At 47.8% G+C, this 22,744-nt stretch overlaps 1 protein-coding gene across 7 annotated transcripts in view; it reads right to left on the reverse strand.

The window, feature by feature from the left end:
• LOC138570086 (diacylglycerol kinase delta-like) overlaps positions 1-22,744 on the reverse strand; it is a 1,083,011-nt gene that overhangs the window by 309,764 nt on the left and 750,503 nt on the right. For all 7 annotated transcript variants that reach the window (XM_069648673.1, XM_069648675.1, XM_069648678.1 and 4 more), the window contains one exon: positions 14,300-14,380. In XM_069648673.1, the coding sequence (XP_069504774.1) occupies positions 14,300-14,380 (81 nt within the window). The remainder of the gene's footprint in view (positions 1-14,299; positions 14,381-22,744) is intronic.

The raw sequence follows: 22,744 nt of genomic DNA on the forward strand, positions 1-22,744 counted from the left end.
CTGTGTTGGTTGAAGTGGAATCAGAGCTTCAGCCCTGACCGTGCACTGGCATGCTACACAGTTTCTCACCTACCGGTCCACCATAGCATCCAAAAACGGGAACCACACATGATACCTGAGCTGTCTTTTGGTGTCCACGCCACGGTGGCCCTCCTGGGCTGTCTTGATGAATTCGGATTGGAGGGTCATTGGGATGACAAATCTACACCCTCTCAGGAGGACCGTTTTGTCCTTTACGGCCAACTCAGTGTGCACCTTGGCTAATCTCTCCAATTGATCTCTGCATGCCCCAGGCTGTGTCAACACGGCCCGGCGGTAGTCGTTCCATCTGCTGTTCTCTGTGAGGCTAATTGCCAGGGCCATGGATGGGTCCGCAGCTGAGGCTGGCGCAACAGTCTCAAGCGAGACAGCCGGGGAAGTGCGTTCGATGTCACATAGCTGCTGTATTCGGTGTCACCGGGTCTGGGCACCGGCTTGCCCATAGGGTGTCTTGACAGATAGTCAGCTGGGTTGTTCTCACCCCCACGTCTATGAATGATTTTGAAGTTGTATTCCTGGAGCCTGATGCCCCATCGCTCAATCCTGGGGGGCATCTTGGTCCTGGGGTTCCCGAAGAGAGACACCAGAGCCTGGTGGCCCGTGATGAGGGCAAACCTCTTCTCATGAAGTTGTGGAAATGTTTGCATGCCCATATGTCTGCCAGACTTTCCTTCTCGGCCTGCGAATAGGCAGACTTTGGTGGGGCTAGCCACCTGCTGGCGTAGGCCACGATGTGTCTCGGGCGAGCGTCAATCCCATTTGTCTGCGCTAGTATGGCAACTAGTCCCACTGGACTTGCATCCACAACAATTTTAGTGTGCCTGTCCGGGTCAAACTAGGCAAGTCTCCTGGCCTCAGCCAGAGCCTGCTTGAAGGTGTCAAACGCCATTTGGCACTCCGCTGACCATGTGAATGGCACGTCCTTCTGTAGCAGGCGCCTTTGCGGTTCTGTGATGGTGGCGTAGTGTGGCATATACCTGGCGCAATAGCCAGCCATCCCCAAGAATGTTCTCACATCAGCTTCCTGACCTGGCTCTTGAAGGTGAAAGATCATGGAGACTTTGTCGGGGTTGGGTGTCATGCCTTCAGCAGAAAAGATGTGTCCGAAGAATTTCAGTTTAGTTCTGTTGAATCTGCACTTGTCAATATTGAGGGTCAGCCCCGCTCCCTGGACAGCAGCGCAAGTGGCCCCCTGGTGGTGTCATGTTCCTCCGTGACTTTCCAAAGACAAGGATGCCGTCGCTATAGTCAATCGCTCCCCTCATCGGCTTGATGATCTGTCTGATGGCCTCATGGAAAATCTCAGCCGCCCAAGAAATGCCAAGGTTCAGGCGCTTGTAGCGGAAGAGGCCGTCATGTGTAGCAAAGGTGGCGATGCCCCGGGATTCAGGATGAAGCTCCATCTGATGATACCCCTGGTTGAGGTCAAGCTTGGAGAAGAGAACAGCTTTGTTCAGTTGGACGATCATGTCCTCTATCCGTGGTCCAGGGTGTTGCTCTCTCTGAATGGCGGTGTTGGCCATCCTCATGTCCAAGCAGAGTCTCAGGTGACCCCCTTCCTTTGGCACGATCACCAGTGGTGAGACCCATGGGGTAGGACCCAAGGCCGGCTCAGTGATGCCATCTTCCAGGAGTTGATTGAGCTCATTCGACACGGCCTCTTGCAGATGAAACCCAACTCTCCTTGGGTGTTGGGGGACAGGCCGGATGGATGGATCTATGTGCAGCTTGACAGGGGGACCTTTCATCTTCCTTAGCCCTTTGCAGAGGAGCAGGACTTCGTTCAATATTGTGTCTTTCGTGATGGTGTTCACAGGTGACTGGTTGTTCCACATGTTGCAGACCTGGTCTTTCGCTTCATTCGTGGGGGCAGTTGACCGAATGGTGTCACCTTCTTGGACGTGAATGTCAATGAGGCCCAAACAGGACGCTGCCCGATAGCTCAGAAGGCACCTTCCTTTGGTTGGGCTTTGGATCACATGGATTATTGTTGTTGTGGATCGATCACTGTGGATGAGCCAGCGTCTAAACGATCCAATGGACTGTAGAGGATTATATTAGGTCCCCACTGGAAGATCTTGGATGTCGTCTGGGCCAACATCGGATGAACAGGGATTTGGTGAAATTCCTTCTCTCCCACGATATTCACGGTGGCCCCTGAGTCAATGAGAAAACAGAATTGTCTGCCGCCTATTTCCACTGGTATTCTGGGAGCTTCTTTGGCCTCCTTCTCATCTATGATGAGGTTTACTTATTCGTCTTAGTGGTACTGGTCGTACTGGTCACTCTTGTGTTCCATCCCTTGGGGAGCCACCATGTAGTACCCTTGGCGTGACGGTGGCGGTCCATCGTATTAATCTCGAATTCGTGGAACCTAGTCATGAGCCTCAGGTTCTTGGGCGTCCTCATCAGGATAGTAGTCCTCCATAACCCTCACATACCGTCTCGGCCCTTGCTGGTACAGGCGCATCTGGAATGTCTGGTTCTGCGTGGTCCGGTTGTTGGTTCTGTACTGTGATGATGGTGGCATGCGCAGGGGGGTAAAAGGTCTAGCCTCTCTCGACTGGAAGTGACCTCTGGGTGAGGGCGGGGCATGCCCCTGAGTGGGGGAATGCCATCCCACATCGGTGACACTGCTGCTGCATCCTCTGAGTCGTCAGGTATCCGCCTCCAGCTCTCTTTTCCCCTGTTCTCGCGTTGCTTGGTTGGATCGCCACTATTAGCTCACCCTTGTCTTGCTTGACATGGTGATACCTGCCATCTGTGTTGCCTGTATGTTTACTCGTTCAAATATCCTGACCATTTTACTGACCTCGTCGATGGTGAGGGGTTTCTTGAGCAGTTGTTTCTTGAGCATCTGTGATACACACCTTTCAATCACCCGCAGGCGAATGGCTTCATCCAACGAGAAGGCGTGGAACTGGCAGTGTGCTCCTTTAATTTGCAGACGTGTGATGAATTTGTCTACTGTCTCTTCAACTCTCTGGGTACATTGGTTGAACATGTACCTTTCATAGTCTCTATTAGGCTCAATAACCAGTCTGTTGTTGAGGGCTGTGAGCAGTGATGCAAAATCAGGGTGTTCGGACGTTGGAATGGTCTTGATTAATGTCTTGATTTCATTGCCGCCAAAATATTAAGGAACATACTGCATAGTTTCGGGGAGTTTTCTTCACCTGCTGCTGCAATTAAGTTATTAAAGTCCTCCAGCCATTCTACCCACCGCGGGCCCTTGTCACCTTGCGGGGTCATCGAGAACGGTGGTGGCATGCGCCACACGGTGGCTGTAGATCTCATGGGAGGGACCTGGATCGCCTGGGGCTTTACAGTCTGACCAGGGGGCGAACTCAAGATGGCTGTTGGTGGCAGGCACTGGGGGTGAGCCACTTAGCTGGTGACCTGCTCTGTGCCACGTTTCAGGCACCTATTCAAAGTTCTTGGTGGGCAACCCTCTGATGGCTGTTAGCAGGTGGTGGCAACCCGGTGACCTTGCACGGTGTAATGAAAACCCAGGTGAGGGGACCCACTAAGGTAGGATCCAGTATGGAGGCCCTGTGAGGAAGGGCTGGCTTGGCTCAGCTGAGGTGGAGGGCTGGACCTTGTGTAGGATGAGCAGCTGTGGCGCCGCCTGGAGATCTGCAGACATCGTGGGAACGGTGGGGGAGGGGCCACCCACCTGTGACTGCACGTGGTCTGCGGGATCAGGCAGCTCGACCGCTGGCGGACAGCCGTGTGGTAATGGGACGGCACACTCCTTGACTTGCGCCTTCCTACTGGATTTCAGAAGGCATCAGCAGAAGGAGGAGGAGTTAGGGCCCGGGATCGAATTCTTCAGTGCCGACGGACCAGTTTAGGACTGACGGCCATGGACGTGGCCACGACAGGGTTGCTGCCTGAAGCACAGAGGGATCACTCGCGTGCTGGCAGGAGGTGGAAGAGGAACTTGGTGCGTGGGCAAAAAGCCTTATCGCCAGTTGTTGCGGCAGTGCGACCCAGGAAATAACGGACGCACACCAAGAAAGTAAAGATACGTCTTCTTTATTCAACCAACAACGGGATACTAACTAGCCCCCACTCTTACTCCTCCTACCTCCCACGTCATGGCCCCCGTGACTGGGTCACATGGGCCTGTCTCTGTCTTAAAGAGACAGAAGCCCTCTAACAGACACCAACTTGGCTCATGGGGTGGGTTTCATTATTGGCATAGGCCGATACTGTAGGTGGGGGTCTCCAACCTGCGTTACCTTAGCTGTTTTGGACTCCAAGCCCCATGGCCGCTCATTTTTCGTTATTCTCACTGGGGCCGATGGGAGTTGTAGTCCAAAGTATCTGAGGCGCCAAATGTTGCAGAAACCTGCTGCAGGAGAAGCCACACCAGAGGCTGACAGGTAAACAGTGGGCTCTAGGTCGGTGGGCGCATGGAGAAGCGGCTTCCCTGCAAGCAGAGGCGTTGCTAGGGGGGGCAAAGTGGGCTATAGACCCTGGTCTTTTGGTTGTAGTTCCAGATAGAATCTCAGGGGCTACAACCAAAAGGCTAGCTAGCCCCGAGTCCCGACAGTCCCGGCATTAGGCCTAGCAACACCCCAGCCCGCAAGTAAGAAGCTATCCTTTGCAAGGCAAAGCTTAGAAGGGGAAAGGGGATATTTATGAATAGTAAAAGATGTAGCCTATATGTCAGTAGAGCCAGACTGAATGTCTATTTGCATCCTGCAGGATCACGGATGTGGAACCCCGCTCACAGCGCACACATTACCTCCTGCCAACCTGTGAACCTATCCACCAAGGAAGACATATAGGCCTGCATTACGGACTCAATGCCTGGTTGGGTAAGAAGGTTTTTAATTGTCATTTGAACAGCTCGTGGGTTTCTGCGCCCAGGAATCATGCTCTGTCATTGCAACCTTTCTCCTGGTATTGATTTATTGAACTGTCTCCCCATGTGTCCTTTTCTTTGGTTCATAGGTGTCACTTTAACAACACCCTGTGCAGCCAAAACCGAAAGCTATTACTGGGGGGAGGGGAGAATGCGATTTGCGGTGGGTTACATACACACACGTGCTTGGCTAGGCCCCTCACCTCTCCACCCTTACGCCATGCATGTACTGCATGCAGTCCATGTTAGAGCAGGACATAGGCATGCACTGCCAGGTGCTCTTTGGTGCTGCAGTCTGTTGCCTTTTCTTATCTCACTCCCTGTCATATTACATTGATTTTTTGCCAGCTTATGGGCTGCATAAGTGGGGGCGGGGCACCTTTCTGGGTTATATAAGGTTGTCATCCTCTTTTGTGTGAAGTGCTATAATGATTGCTAACACTTGTAATGGTGGTCCCATTATTGCTCTCTTCTGGCAGTGGCATAAAGTGGCTTGTTGTTGCTTAGCTCAGTTTTATCTGGGAGACTAGTCCATGCCTCATTGAGCAGGTTGTGATCATCATATACGAGAAGGCAATGCACAGCTCAGTGGGTTCAGCTGTGGTAGAGATCTGTGTGCCACAGGTGCCTCCACAAGAATGAATCCTGGCTTTCCTTGTGCATCTGATGCCAGCAATAAGAGTATGGATGTGCCGGCTAATGATACTTCTTATCATTCAAGGGTAGTGATATTAATCAATATGTAGTTGGAGCAACATCAATAATTTGTGGCCCTGCTTGGAAATAAACACCAGCATTTATAAACTGGCACAACAGCGGCCTGTTGGTGCTTCAAGCGCTTTTCCTATTAACTCAACGTACAGACAACGCCAAGTGTCCAGGCTTCCCTGGCCTGGCCAAATGATCCTATGAACATAAAAGAGGTTCCCCAAAATAATTTTTAGACCCTAATTAAAGAGTTTAGTTGTAGTGAAAAATAAGACTCACGCTTCGATTTTATTTCGTTTTAATTTCCGTGGCATAAGCAAACCATTTGGCTCCTTCCTTATTGAATAGCTCTTAGACATACTTTTGGAATAATAACAATAATAATAATTCGAGATTTATATAGCGCTTTGATCCAAAGTGCTTTACATAGAACATATTTACATACATTATTATTACCAAATCGAAATTGGTACTCACTCGATTGACCTCGGAAGGATGAAATGCTGAGTCGAGCATGCCGGGATTTAAAGCTGCAGATCAAACGCAGATCACAGCAACGAGCGCTTAACTCGCTGAGCCATTTTACTGGCTGACGATATGGATGTATTTTAGGCTGGCAACATGTCCTGTTTTTATTCAGGCAAGTTTGTGTATTGAGTTCCACCGTCTTTGGAGAGAGTCAGACTGAGTTATCTCTTTGGTGATGGTTAGTTACAAGTCAGCAGCCCAAGTTAGGGGTGCGGGCAACTCTGCAGCGTGTAGTGAAAAGACTTACCAAAATCAACCCTCCAACAAGGCATGCCTGTGCACTGCGTAGGGTGACCAGAAGTTCCGGTTTTGCCAGGACTGTCCTGGAATTGCCCTCTATTCCCCGTCCCAAGAGTTTTTAAAACCCCCGACCTTTCAGGACCGCTTGGGAAATGAGTAAAAGTCAGGCCTTAATAGCAATCAGAGAAAAAGCTCTTTTCTTAGTAATCTGATTACATCCACATTCAAAAGACTGAAAATACTGTACGATTGGATGGAGGTACGAAGGTGAGGGGGAAAAGGGAGTAGGGTAGGAGACAGCAAATGGGAGAGCGGTGTTGGGGAAGAAGCTGAGTGGGTAGTCCTACTTTATTCTGTTGGCCGTCCCGGTTTTACCTCCTGAAAATCTGGTCACTCTAGCACAGGGGAAACTTTGCTCATAAGAGTGATCTACATGAGGATGACGAAAAAGTGGCATGGGAATTTGAGTTGCTGGTATTGCTGCTCTACTGGATTTAGATGACACTAACGGTTCCCGGTGTAATATATGCCATTCTAGCATATCTTCAAGGTCAATATCGGTTGGTAATTCATCGGTCACTTCTGTCCCCCTTCTTAAATATCGGAATTACCAACTATCGCTTCCAGGAAGGGGGCGTAGGCCCCTGTGACTTACAAACGGTCATTGATAAGTCTAAAAGTATCAGATGGAATGAGAGGTATGTGCGATATAAGAACAGTATCTAAGGTCCATCGATTACACAGTCCTCTATCATCTGCCTTTGTAGATGTGTAATTGTCGAAATTGTTCCATTGCAGAGTTTGCGTGATGGCATAAGATTGCGTAGTAGCATAATTACAGCACCTACTTTCAGTTTTAGCTTGTGAGGAGGTGTTCATCCTACAGTGTTTTCTCTTTAGAGACTGATACTTTGAACCGTTAATTAACTGTTCATTGACACTGGAATTGCCATGCCCTGTGTGAAGAGAAGTGGGTGTGGAAAGAAGTAACTTGAAATTATTCTGAGTGTTTGCAATAGAACGGTGCTCAATCTGTTTGTAGTAATGATAGCTGCTGTTGAAGTGGATGCACTTTGCCATTTGGACAGCAGAAGGCAACCTAACACTGAAAACTTGCATTTGTATGTTGAAATGATAGCTCTTGTTGACGTGAGTGCACTTTGTCAGTTGGACAGCAGAGGGCAACCTAACACTGATAAATTGTATCAGCTGAGTATGGAAACATACCTAATCGTTTTATATCTATAGATTGTTACCCCTGTGATAATGCATTCGAATAAAAGCAACCCCGTCGTCTTCCTTCTACTGAAACGACCAACATCTGTGCTTGTCTTCACAGCCCCAGCTGAAAACCCCAGCTGACCAGTTCCAAATTGTTTCTACTGGATCCATTTGTTGACAATGGGTTGTTCAACATCCTCCCAGCTCCTTGGATAAACAGCCCAGATGATCACAGTTGTTTCTTTGAAAAAGGTTCGTAATGTGTGCTGGTGTGTATTGATTACTTTCATTTTATTATTACCAGTATGATTCTATATAAAACAATTTACAAAAACCCACATGTAGCAGGTGTGGTAGAAACAATATGTAACTGGTCCCCCGGCATATCCTCCATATGTGGATGCTGTGCTCCAGATTATTCTCATCTTGTTTTATACCTACTCTTCCATTGTATGGCTCAGGGGCTGTGTTAATGCTCTGGCATAAACTGCTTTATAAAACTATATTATTATTTAATGTTAAGGAGGACATTGGTGATGTGAAAATAGCCATTGTCCATACCTCTGTGCATATTTCTATATTTCAAGTAGAATAAGCCATTTGTGACAAGTTACACATGCCACAGCGCCACCCAGTAGACATCACTGGAAGTTAATCTCCCATTTTTAGCAAAATTACCAAAGCATTGTGGTTATGTAAATTGTCTTTGTCTTACAGGGCAATGCTACTTTATGCATTCCCTTTCACCATGCAACAGGCAGTTCACAAGGCTGCAGATAATAACATACCAGTTTCACCTTTTTGGGTGATCATCAGTGCTGTATAGTCTGACAGCCATGTGGTAGCAGCCTTGGGGCATATGAAGCAAACCCCAGCAAAGTTATGGTGAGTTTTAAACACTTGGACGACCCCTTCCACCTGAAAGGTGAAAGTAGAATACGCCATTTTAACCAGGTTGCACATGCCACAGTGCCGCCCAGTAGCCATCACTGGAAGTATGTCTCCAGTTTAGAGCAACATGAGCAAAGCCTTATGGTTATGCAAATTAGCTAAAATACAAGTCTTCAGCTCCAGACAACTGTCTTTGGCCCTCATTAGGACCCTGGCGGTAAGGGGTTTACGCTAGCGTTAGCTGCGCCGACCCCTTACCGCCAATTCCGAGTTCCCAGAGCGCCATGGTCATTTTTCCGCCCGCTTTTTGCGGGCGTAAAAATCCATGGCGCTATGGGACCTTGGTGTTAATTACGCCACCGTAATTTACGGTGGCGTAATTAACTCCTTCCCCACTCCCATTATACCCTATGGGGCCGAAATGGGAATGGGGAAGGGTAAATGGGTCAATGGGGACTTACCGCCCCGCCGACCTCGGAATGGGGCGGTAAGTCCACCATCCGCCATGGCGTAAACGGACTTTACGCCATGGCGGAAAAGTCCGTCGATGGCGGAAAAAATCCGCCAGGGTCCTAATGAGGGCCTTTGTGTTACAGGTCAGTGCTGCCTTATACATAGATTCGTTATCCTCGCTCCTTGAAACACTTGTGTATAGGCGCGTTAAAAATGCCATATCATATCATATATCATAAGACAGACAGTTTTCAAGGCTGCGACAACTGCAGACTGGTGTCACCCTTATTCGGGATCATTAGTGCAGTGTAGTTGGACAGCCTTGTAGTTGGAACAATGGGGCATGTGTTGCAAAAATGGCAACGTTTAAAAAACCCTTTCACCTGAAATGTGAAAGGAGAATATTTCATTTGAGCCGTGTCACACATGCTACTGCGCCAGTGAGTAATCATCACTGGTAACCTCCAGATTAGAGGTCCATGAGCAAATGCTCTGGCATGTGGCACTTGCCTCACATGGCTTATTCTACTTTCACATTTCCAGTGGACGTTTTTTCAAGCCTTTTCAAACCCACTATACTTTTGCCGGTGTCTGAAATACAAATCACACATAATAATGAGAACAGTGCCGTGTTCACAGCCATCGAGCTAGGTAGTAGGTGTAGTATGTTCACTTTGTAGCATTGAGCTGAAGATCATACATACACTGCATAGGGATTGCATGCCTGTGTGATTTACTTTGCATATGGTGGACATACCAGGTACATGAAGGCAGTAGTGCATTGTCTAAGGCTGAGCTCAGCACATGACAGCATGTACGCCTCTTCGCATGGTGTATACCAGGCGTAGGTTGCGTCACGTCACTGGGCCTTGCTAGAGCAGACTTTTTGCCACTTGCATGGCCTCTAGTTGCTTTGAGTCCCATAGGTAAAAGAGGTGGCATAATGAGTGGCATGGTGGGAGAAGCGGCCACTGAGCAGAGATTGCAATTAGATCATCTATCTGGGGCAGGCAGTTCTCTATCGTCGTCTGTGTGCACGTGTGCATTTGCTTTGTGAGATCTATGTGTTCGTACTTTGCTTGGTTTTTGTGTCCAGCAAGCCACAAGTCACTGCCTGCATGTGGGCAGTGGCAGTAGCATTGTGTGGAAGCAAGGGTGGTTTGTAGAGCTGGGGAGTTTGGTGGGGGTCTGATGTGTGTGAGGTTTGTTGTCTCGAGAGAAGGGTGGAGGGTGCTGCTGTAGAGTTTGGTGGGTGTGATGTTTGTGCGTGTGGGGGGAAATGTATGCTTGTTGCTTGTTTTCTGGAGAGAGCGAGGAAGGTGGAGGGTGATATTGTAGAGTTTGGTGGGTGTGATGCTGTTTGTGCATTTGGGGGTGTATGTTTGATGCTTGTTGTCTGGAGAGAGTGAGGAAGGTGGGGGGTGCTACTGTAGTGGTTGGTGGGTGTGATGCTGTGTGTATGCATGCACAATGCTTGTTGTCTGGAGAGAGTGGAGAAGGTGGAGGGTGATATTGTAGAGTGTAGTGGGTGTGGTGCTATGTGTGCCTGTAATGTGTATGTGTAATGCTTGTATCTGGAGAGAGTGAGGAAGGTGGAGGGTGATATTGTAGAGTTTGGTGGGTGTGATGCTGTGTGTGCGTGTGGGGGCGTGTATGTGTGATGCTTGTTTTCTGTAGAGAGTGAGCAAGGTGAAGGGTGATATTGTAGAGTTTGGTGGGTGTGATGCTGTGCGTGTGGGGGGATGAATGTGTGATGCTTGTTTTTTGGAGAGAGTGAGCAAGGCGGAGGATGCTACTCTTAGTGTTTGGTGAGTGTGAGGCTGTGTGTATGCATGTGTGATGCTTGTCTGTAGAGAGTGAGGAAGGTTGAGGGTGATATTGTAGAATTTGATCAGTGTGATGCTGTGTGTGCGTGTGGGGAAGGGTGTATGTGTGATGCTTGTTTTCTGGAGAGAGTGGGCAAGGTGGAGGGTGCTACTGTAGAATTTGGTGGGTGTATGCATGTGTGATGCTTGTAGTCTGGAGACAGTGAGCAGGGTGGAGGGTGCTACGGTAGAGTTTGGTGGGTGTGATGTTTGTGTGTGTGGGGGGGTATATGCTTGATGCTTGTTTTCTGGATACAGTGAGGAAAGTGGAGGGTGATATTGTAGAGTTTGGTGGGTGTGATGCTGAGTGTGCGTGTGGTGGAGGAGCATGTGTGATTGTGTGATGCCATTTTCTCGAGAGTGAGCAAGGTGGCAGGTGCTACTGTAGAGTTTGGTGGGTGTCATGCTTGTAATGTGGTGACAGTGAGCAAGGTTGAGGGTGATATTGCAAAGGTTTGTGGGAGCTTAATCTCTGCAATGCTTTTGTCTGGAGAGGGGACGATAGATGGAAGGTGCTATTGTAGAGTTTGGAGGGTGCTTCATTTGTATGATGCTTGTTGTCTTAAGTGTTGGAGGCTGCTTTTGTGGCGTTCAGTGGTGTCGGTTAGGGTAGCAGGCTGCAAGTTAACAGAACTTGTGATCATATTGTACCTCGGTTCATTGCAGCTTAGCATGGCCAATGACTAGTGCGAGATAGACTAGCCTGTAGTTGCCATGTGATACACACACCAGAGCATGGGCCAGTAAGCATTCGCAGGTACATTGTGATGAAGTGTGTTACAGGCATCTTTGCATGTTGGCTTCATGCCAACATTTGCTGCTGCACTTGGCCAATGACAGACAAAATCTAATTTGCTTTTCCGATCCATATATTTGAACTTGAATACTGGATATTCCTGCAAATTAATGTATTTTCAAAACAGTTAAATCATCATAATATAGCAATCGCAAACACCCAAGGGTCCTAACAGTCAATTTTCAGAACATTAAAAACTAGATTAAAATGGATTGGCATGGCTAAGCAGTTTATCCTCTATTTATTTAGGTGTTTTGAAAAGTCTAACACGTCAAACCGCAGTCAATTAATATCGGTTGTAAGCCTTGTGGATGGTGTCATGGTGGGTGCTTGTCCTCATGTGGATTGGGTGCGGGTAATTGTCTGATCAGACTATTGGTTATTTAGGGCCCGATTCCTGGAATTATTTGCACGGTTCAAAGTAACTTTGCACGCCTGAAAAGTGACTTTGCACTGCCGACACCAGCCCTGATTCATGGAGCTGTGCAAAGTGCATTTTTGCAGTGCAAAGTCGGTGCAAAGTCAGTGCATAGTCATTTTTGCAGCACAAAATTGTGCAACCTCCATTCTGTACCTCTTGTCTCACCAGAGACCCACATCTGACAACCTTCCTTCCAGCTGGGCTTTTCACACTGTCTGTTTCAGTAGTAACTTCCAACTGAAAACATTAAAACTCCAGTGCCCCTTACCCCCAAAATATCTATTTCCTCCAAATCTCTGTCCTCAAAATATCATCCCGTCCATGTGCTACGTCTGGGTTGGCCCTCACTGTTTCTCCACCTATTGCTGGTGGGCTTCTCCTTGTGTGTGGGAGGCTAAACACTAACCCGGGCAGCATGCCCACATGTGCTAGCTTCCATCGAGAAGAAAGGGGGTGATGGATTAGCAGACTCATGGCATGGAAGCATCGAAAACAAAGCATAACATATTCCGGAGCGTTCCCTAAGATCTAGCTCCAATTTCTCCTTAACCGCCCCTCGCTACAAGACCAAAACGGCAGGAGGCGCCAGCTTTGTTGTTACTGCACCAACTCTCTGGAACACTCTCCCCGCTAACATCAGACACAAACAATCGTACAGGGCTTTCAAAAAGCTTGCAAAAACCTGGCTCTTTGATAAGTATGAATAACTGCGTTGCTCTGACTGTATCTTTGCACCTTTTATTGCCTTACTGTTCCAAACGCCGTGATAACCCAGGGTTTGGGCGTTCTATAAATGTCATAAATAAATAAATAAGTACAACATAGCATATCATTAACTTTACCGAGCATACATTAGCCGGCAGAATGCCTGAATCCAGCAATGTGACCATTTCTTAGGAATGTGCAGTTCGGTTTCTAGTGAGGAGCTATTTTCAATATTTTTCCCACCTCTAAGTTCATTTCACCGCATTTGAAATGAACAACACGTGTGCATCGTGGACACCTCAGCTTGCAAATAGACAATGCAGTCATCTTGCTAAAGAATTTGAGCTTGGTTGGGAGTTATTGAACATACCATAGCACACGTGTTCCGATCTAACCAGTGTTTCCAGTTACATGATTAGTTGTGTTCGTGTCTGGTATCTCGGGTTTATCTCAGATGGACTCTTTATGACTTATCTTCTTACAATGTTTTAATATGTTTCTATATGTTTATATCAGCGCTTATTCACTCATATCATACTTGTTATGTTATTGCACCTCGAAACTGATTTGGTTTCTGGTCTGCGCTTAATAACACTATGGGGGGCATTACGAGTGTGGCGGTAAGGGGTTAACGGCGCCGGTAAAGGTGCCGGAGCCGTCAACCCCTTACCGCCGCATTACACGGCTGCTCGCGGGAACCCACTAAGGACGCCTGGTTTTACCAGACTCCCTTAGCGGGTCCCGCGAGCAGACCAGGGTGCTAACAACGGGCCCGTTATTAACGGGCCCGCTGTTAGCACCCTTGCCATTCCCATTGAGCCCTATGGGGGCTCGAATGGGAATGGGTTCCTTGAATGAGGAATTACCGGGCCCTCCAAGGTCGGAATGGCCGAGTAATTTCTCATTCAAGGAACCCGGACCCGGTACCCATGCCGCTAATAGCTAACTCGTAATGACCCCCTATGTTTCACTATTTCTTCTTACTAATTCTGTAGGAAAGCCAATGTACAACCTCACTGTCCAATAAGATGAAACCCTTGGTTATAAACTAACACCTTTGATTGCACAGGTTCGTTACCTCTTTCTTAGCTGCACAGAAAGAGACTTCGAGTGGTCCCTTATTAAGGTGGATCTCAGGAGGTGATTTCCTTTTACTGGGTTTGCTGTAACCTGGGGTGATCTTTGGCGATACCAACTCCATTATTTCAATTGATCTTGTTAATCCCCATTCATGTCAGGCGTCTTCAAAAGGAGCGGCCTGCCATCACATGAGGTCTCCAGGTACTCAAAATCTCTCCAGGTTTTTGGGAAATCAGGCGCTCAGCAGAATTGGTTGATGAAAATAAGTTTAGAAATTCAACAGCCTGGGGATGGAGACAAGGCAAAGATAGTACGGAGAAAGCGAGACTACATACAACCTTGATCACTTAAGTGTGTAAAGGAGACAGAAAAGGGCACGCTGACTAGGCCTCCTTGCCCCCCCCCCCCCCGTCTTGGGTCAGGTTCTAAGGGGCCACATACATGAAGATTATCATTTGCACGCTGGAAAAATGTCTTACCGTAAAACTATTGTTGATGTTTTTGGTGCTGGTCTCCGCCACGCTCGCGTCCGACAAGTCCATCTCATCAAAAATAAGCGACTGAAATAACAAGAACAAACATAGGGTCAGGCGAAACTATCGAGGTTCTGGGTGGCAATGCTTCACTTTGACGCTTATCATTCCCCGTCCAAGCATTCGGATCACATGGCTGCCAACTGGATCTGAACCATCAGTCAGCTTTAACATCTCCGGGGTTTTTAAGTTACAACACCTTGTTCAATGGGAAAAGTGAGGATACTAGCCCAAGCATATGCATCAGCCTACAAGTCCCAGAATGCAAAGTGTTGTTGGCTAAAATGTCAGGAAAGACTAAACTGATTACAGGGTATACTTGGCAACTACCATGAAAAAATGTTTGCTTGGTGAAAAGAACCTTCACTATTGGTGGCACTACAACATCTGCCCCAAAAATACATAAGGGCAAGCTAAGAGAATTCTAACCCTTACTCCAAAGCCGCGGGTCAATTTCCTAAATATGTGGGCTATTGCTATTAGAGAAGCGTCACAAGATCATGGAAGGTCATTGAGGGCCCAAAACGCAAACCCTGGAGTTTCAATTTAATAGCCAATACATTCGGGAGCGTTAGTGTTGACCTACCGGCCCAAATGTATCAAAGTACCAGGTTACAATGCTTTGTAAAAAGAAGCCGAGGACCAGAGAATTGCCTCCCAGGTGCCATGGAGTCTTCTGGAAGCCTAATCTGCCTTACCTCTACCCGAGGTCACAAAGTCACACCATAATATGCAGACATGAACCCATGACTCCAAAAAGTGACCTTATTCATCAGACAAAAGTGATCAAGGATGAACAATACAGACACAAACTGAACAAAGAACACAAAATAAATACCATCTCTTGCCCACCTCAGATCACTTCAAAGTAAATGGCACGCCCTCTTAAATGTGCTCGTTTTATTTTTTTAAAGCTATTGACGAGTTTTCACAGCCTTCCCTTGTGTATTCATTATCCCTGAGAGTGTATATGTTTGCCTACTAAATACGATAAAACTTTAAACAACGATTACCAATGTTTTTCACATATCCCTTTGTTCCACAAGAAATGAACGACTTTTATCGCCCACAATAAAGAAGATGTCCTTTGTGAAAAGGTATGTACGCCATTTTATGCACAGGGATACGATGGCATCAAAGAGCGATCATATGTGGCGTTTCCGCCAGTGCTGTGGGCTGGCGTCCATTAGCACATATTACCAGTGCTGGTGAAAAGGCCACTTCGGGTATATAGGTGGGGAAAGATCAGGGCTTTAGGGGGTTGGTGAGAAAGTGGTAAGGGGGGCCAGGGGAACACCCCCTTTAAAAATAAGCTTCTTAAATAAAGAAAAGGTAGGAATGCCACAAGAGGATCTCTCAGTGGTGGCCTTCAGCTGCATGCAGAATAATCTAGAACTGGCCTGCTGTGCAGAGTCTCGGGAGGATAGCTCAGGGGAAAAGTGCTCGCCTTGGAAGCAAGACGACATGGGGCACCACAGGTTCGATCCCTGGGTCTGCGCTTAGAAACCTCTGGGTATTAAACGTGGCCAGCCTTGGAAGCAAGACGACATGGAGCACCACAGGTTCGATCCCTGGGTCTGCGCTTAGAAACCTCTGGGTATTAAGCGTGGCCAGCCTTGGAAGCAAGACGACATGGGGCACCACAGGTTCGATCCCCGGGTCTGCGCTTAGAAACCTCTGGGTATTAGGCGTGGCCAGCCTTGGAAGCAAGACGACATGGGGCACCACAGGTTCGATCCCCGGGTCTGCGCTTAAAAACCTCTGGGTATTAAGCGTGGCCAGCCTTGGAAGCAAGACGACATGGGGCACCACAGGTTCGATCCCCGGGTCTGCGCTTAGAAACCTCTGGGTATTAAGCGTGGCCAGCCTTGGAAGCAAGACGACATGGAGCACCACATGTTCGCTCCCCGGGTCTGCGCTTAGAAACCTCTGGGTATTAAGCGTGGCCAGCCTTGGAAGCAAGACGACATGGAGCACCACAGGTTCGATCCCCGGGTCTGCGCTTAGAAACCTCTGGGTATTAAGCGTGGCCAGCCTTGGAAGCAAGACGACATGGGGCACCACAGGTTCGATCCCCGGGTCTGCGCTTAGAAACCTCTGGGTATTAAGCGTGGCCAGCCTTGGAAGCAAGACGACATGGGGCACCACAGGTTCGATCCCCGGGTCTGCGCTTAGAAACCTCTGGGTATTAAGCGTGGCCAGCCTTGGAAGCAAGACGACATGGGGCACCACAGGTTCGATCCCCGGGTCTGCGCTTAGAAACCTCTGGGTATTAAGCGTGGCCAGCCTTGGAAGCAAGACGACATGGAGCACCACAGGTTCGATCTCCGGGTCTGCGCTTAGAAACCTCTGGGTATTAAGCGTGGCCAGCCTTGGAAGCAAGACGACATGGAGCATCACAGGTTTGCTCCCCGGGTCTGCGCTTAGAAACCTCTGGGTATTAAGCGTGGCCAGCCTTGGAAGCAAGACGACATGGAGCGCCACAGGTTCGATCCCCGGGTCTGCGCTTAGAAACCTCTGGGTATTAAGCGTGGCCAGCCTTGGAAGCAAGACGACATGGGGCACCACAGGTTCGATCCCCGGGTCTGCGCTTAGAAACCTCTGGGTATTAAGCGTGGCCAGCCTTGGAAGCAAGACGACATGGGGCACCACAGGTTCGATCCCCGGGTCTGCGCTTAGAAACCTCTGGGTATTAAGCGCGTCATAAATGTTATATCTAGAGGGAAGTGTAGTAGAGCAGTGGAAGGGGATGGGAGCCACACCTTTTGACTGCTAAGAACTGCAGGTTTTTAATTTGTTTGTCTTTTCTATTGATGATTGAAGCTCTAGTAACAGCTCTGAAAAAATGATCGAAGGTAAGCATGAAGAAGTAAAACCGCAGGTACAAATAAATAATGTATAAGTTGTATTAATGTAAATGGTACAAATAATAAAGCGAAAATTGAAGAAAATAAAAAAACGAACGGTAACAAAGTAACCAATTCAATACTCGTCCTTTTTGCATAGACTTCCATAAAAGCCTGGCACTTAAGGGGTTAAGTGGAAATACTGCAAAATGGTTACTTTGTTACTGTTGGTTTTTTACTGTCTTCTTGAGAAGTGACACCCATAATACCATTCAGGGAAACGCCCTATACTTCTGAGGTCCACCTTGCTTCTAGATCCTCCTCCACATCCAAAAACCCGGCTCAGTTGTTCTAATTGTGTAATTGTGTGGCAACATTACAAGAGCTCAAGACCCCCAAGCGTCTTCTTCATTTCATTGCTGTAATATGCTCGAGAGTTATTGTTGCATTCATTTAGTTCTTTAGTACCTGTGTGTATCTCTGAAGCATTACAAATCAACAAAAACTTTAAAAAATGGAAACCATTTAAATAATTGCAAATAAAGAAAAAATAATTATCATTTCTAATTTGTAGTACTTAGTGTTTGTAATTATTTTGAATGAATTATAACTTTTTTGGCTGGTAAATTAAATTGCGTTCTTTCAATAGTGCCATGGAAATATTAATAGTATTGCCCCTCTATGTGAACCCCCGGCACCCTTCCTTTATCCTCCCTCCTATCAATACATATTGCATGCAATAGAATGACATTTGGAGAGAAAACAGCAGGTTCAGCGTCTCGCGTATCGGGCTCACCCACATGGTGGCTGCGAAGCGAAGACCCGTATACCTTCACGCGCTGTCGGTCAGGCCTCTTGCCTAGTTTGTTGCTTTCTATGTTTTTACCTGTACTTTATGCTAAGGTGTTGATAAGTTCAGAACTATAGGTACTAGAATGGAAATAGACAAACTGGGCTGGATGAACATATCCGGCAGCTTCAATGTAGCTTTAATGACCATGGATATGGGTGGGTTGGGTTAGTAACTCCTTGCCAGTCTGAGGCGAGGGCTCAGGGCTGTTACCTGCCCATCACGCCCCAATCCAAGGTCATTAATGATATTGAAATCCTAGTCCTTACATTCTGGGATGCTAACAGGTGGGATCGTAAGTAGAGCACATGCCAGATGTCCATTTCAAAAACCAAAAGACCTGCGTTAGTGATAGTATGGTAGTCCTTTTACTGTTTCTGAGACCTTGCGGCATGGGTAGGACGTGGAGACAGAAGATGCTGGCTGTTAGGGGAGTGTGGGTCTGTGGAAGAAGCATGGGTTGGAGGTTTGGGCATTTGTGGGAGCTGGAAAAAGAGGGGGAGGGTAGGAATGCTGGGCCCATGTTGATGGATGAAACACAATGGCGGCTCAGGAAAGTACTTCAGAAGGCAGGAATGAAACGCATTATACTTAAAGATATTTTGTAGAGGGTTTCGGGCACATCCTCCGACAAACTGGCCTGCCGCCTGCTCTGAAGGCAATACAGACTCTCCATCTTCTCCAAGAAGAGGGTCCACATTCAAGCCTGCATCTCCATGGCCTCTAACAGCATGACCAAACGTTTTTAAATCTGCAAAGAGCTGACCAATCCAACTGCAGTCTCTACCTCTCCTGTTCCTTCTCAGGCCCTCTGTATGGCCCTGGCTTCTCATTTCACCACTAAAACTCAGGACATCCTGTCCACTCTATCCTCCTCTCCTCATCTCTCTGTCTCTACCTCTCTCGGGCCCCCTCCGGCCTGATTTCCCTCTTCTCTCCTCTCTCTCTCTCTCCTATAACACCTGATGATATGTCTAGACAAGTCTGGTCTATGAAAGTTTCATCCAAACAGGTGCTACCCTGCTCCTACAGAACCATTAAGAACAACATTGCTTCCCTCGCTCCAGCCTTGGCTGATTTCTACAATCATTCCTTTGCCACTGGATCTTTCCCCTCTCTTCTCAATCACTCCCTTGTGCACCCCCTCCTGAAAAAGCCTTCTGCTGATCCTTCCTGCCCGGTCAACTATCGCCGATCTCTATCACTCCTTTCCTGATCAAATTCTTGCAGAAACAGGCCAACTGTCATCTAAACCTTCATACTGACTCTGCTGGTTATCTCCATGACCATCAGTCTGGCTTCAGATTGTCCAGAGGTACAGAAACTGCTCTTCTGAACTCCTGAGAAGATCTACTCTCCAACCTTGACTCCAGCTCTCACTCTGTTCTCCTCCTCATTGACCTCTCCTCTGCCTTTGACATGATCAATCACACCACCCTAATCAGCCGTCTCAGTATGAACCTTGGCATCACTGGTGAGGCTCTGGTGTGGCTGACTTCCTTCCTCTTGGACCAACCCTCCCAGGTCCCATTTGGGCCCTTTCTCTCCACCACCCTCTCTTTCCACATGTGGTGTTCCAGAGGGCTCTATCCTCTCTCAATGGCTATTCAATGACTACCTGGCGCACCTGATCCCTACTTTCTCCTCTATCTTTGAGTTTTACGCGGATGATACACAGCTCTCTTTCAGGGTACCCTCAGCCATCTCTCGCTCCTCAGTCATTCCTGACTGCCTATTCGCCATCCAGGGATGGTGTGCCACTAACAACATCTGCCTTAATGCCAGTAAGACAGAGGTCCTTCTCATTGGGACCCGTGTCCCCATCTTTCCTCTCTCTATATCACCGCCCTCCTTGGGCCCTCTCCTCTCACCCTCCTGTGGGCAAAAAACATCGGCGTCATCTTTGACTCCATCTCTCCTTCTCTCCACACATCACGGGCCTTGCCAAGAAGGCCCACTTCCAGCTGCACCTCCTCAGAGGTATCCTACCTTCCCCCAGAAGCTCACTGACTCCAGAGCTCTGGTTCTCTCCAGGCTGGACTCCTGCAACAGCCTCTTTCTCAATCTTCGTAACTCTACTCGTCGCCACCTGCAATTAATCCAGAACAGGACTGTGAGACCTATCCTTGGCCTCAAGCCCAGGTACCACATCTCTGCAGCTGTGAACTCTCTCCACTGCCTCCTGGTGGCCGCAAGGATCAAGTTTCAAACCCTCGGCATCATCAACAGGGCTTTCTGGAGCTGTGGCCCTCTCTATATCCAAACCTCTCTTCCTAAATACCTTCCTTCCAGAGCCGTGCGCTCAGCTACCTCAAACTCTCTGTGGGTCAGACGCCTCCGCAAACAGAGAGTGGGGGGTTGATCTGTCCCTTCTGCAGGTGCCTCCCTCAGGAATAGCCTCACTGCCCCTCTCAGACTTGAGCCGGATACCGGAAGTTCCAGAAGCTACTCAAGACCTTACTCTTCTCTTCTTCCTTCTCTCTCCCTCTCCCCTGTGAATCTACCTATCTGCTTGTCCTGACTGGTGGCGTGGCACTCTGTGTGACTCAGATGGAAACCTGACTGGTGGCGTGGTTTCCATCTGAGTCACACAGAGTGCCACGCCACCACCCCTGTCTGTCCCCCCTCCCTTGACCAGTCACCCTGCACTGCCGTCTGGCCTACCGAGCACTTCTGGTCTCGGACTGCACCTGTGTAGCCCTCTGCTGTCCTCACACTTACTCAGAGCCCTGCTGCCCTGACTCCACTTCCTCAGACCCCTTCCCTGAACTTTTCCCCTCACCTTCTCCCCTGCACCTTCTCGTTGCACCTGCACGATCTGAATGTCACAAGGCCTTGCAAGATCATTTGTCTTGTCATCCATCCTTCTGTCTCCCCTCCCTTGTGGCGCCTTGTGTAGAGGTGCGGTATAAATACCAAATCATATCATACCATACAGTCCACGCCATTAGCCTCCTGATTGGTTGGCGCTACCCCCTTCACCACCAGATGGCAATTGTCTGCAGTATCTTCAGGACATGAAGCACAGCACAATTAAAATGATGTTTTGTGCAGCAGTTTCACATTAGAGCTCACCCTGCCCGATGTCAGGTGTGAGTGCTGCATCCTGTGCTTTTGATTCTGTTTGCACAGAGATGACAGTCCTTGAGATGTAGGTTTACTCGCCTGTGGGTTGTCTAATCAAGAAAGGTCGCCTGCTTATTCTATTGTTTGTAAAAGGCATGCAAATTGTTGTTATCCATTATGTGAATAAAAAGCAGAGTTCAGCAGAAAACATTTGTTTAGCCTGTCAAGTTTTTAGTTCACAATTTCTTCCATATATTAAATTATTTGATAATGATTTGTGATTTGTTATTTATATTATGCTTATTGCCAAAGCGCATTACATATAATTAAAGAATGAACTTCTGAGGTGGGGCTTCTGCTTGAACATGTATACAGTCCATCGCATCGTTTACAAACGAACATCAGCACTTTTTTATAAAAATGTCACCCGGTTCACAGTTAAGAATGGTTAAAATTAGCTCAAAACGATTAAGGGGCTTGTGAGCTGCAACAGCTCACCAAGGTCGCTAAGCTTCTTATCTCATTTTTGCATTAAAGGTTCAGCAATGGCCTTTGCGACAGTGGTAAATTGATGAACCATCAAAATGTCCAGGCCCTTGACTGCTTGCAACATTACAATAATTAGGGACGGCCGCCTGGTGGTCATGTTTCTCCGCCACCCACTCCCCCTATTGAATCAATACACCTCAAAGAGTTTGGGGCCAGCAGGGTCGGTCATGAAAGATACCATTCTGTGAAAGCTGCTCTAATCCGGGCAATTTTCCACAGCAGGTGTTGCTTCGGTCATGGAAGTATCGGGTGTGAGTGCATATCGGCGCTAAGGGTATCCGGGAGTTTAGGAGGGTTGCATCACTCCCTAAGTCCAATGCTCCACCCCTCCCCATTTCTAACCACCCACAGAATCTCACAAAACTTTAATGTATCTCCTCTTTTACCTAGAGGAGCTTCCTTGTATCCGCTTGGCATTTCTTGCAGCCAGGTATGTCTGTCATAGGTTAATTGTCTTTGAGGAGCCTTTATCGCAATGATTAGTACTTTTATGAACTTTCTATGAATGTTCACCGAGCCACTCTCCTTTCCTTTTCTTGTTGAAATTGAAGATATTGCAACCACAAAAAAAATATTATTTCACTAAGATTTGATATTTGTGAATATGTGTACGTTTCAGAAAATTCAACTGCAGTTTTTACTACTGAGGTGCAACCATCTTCGGGGTATTATTTACGCACCTCTTCGGTCTATACTAACATCTATGTGCATAGGCGCTTGATTAATTGCCACCAAATGATGGATAACACACTGTACATTGGATTATACTTTTTGAAAAATTGGTGGTGCCCACTCCCTCTCTCTTCTCATTAGCAGAATGGTACCCATTCCACCTGAACACCATTCTTTGAAATAAGCTCCTTACAGTGTAGAATTGTAGACTGTTCAGATATCACTGAGGAGGCCCAACAAGGCCGAAACACGTGTCTGGGGATGCTGATGGCACTCTTGTTCAGAGGAGAATCATAGCATTTGGGTGCTGGACTGCCCTTGTAGGTGGGACCAGACTGATATGCAAATGGTATTTCTTCTCTGTGAAGGGTGAAGCGATCTAATAAGATGGTTGTAGACCCTCTAGAG

Source organism: Ambystoma mexicanum, chromosome 2q, assembly GCF_040938575.1.
Source record: "Ambystoma mexicanum isolate Mex_15411 chromosome 2q, UKY_AmexF1_1, whole genome shotgun sequence".
NCBI lineage: Eukaryota > Metazoa > Chordata > Amphibia > Caudata > Ambystomatidae > Ambystoma > Ambystoma mexicanum.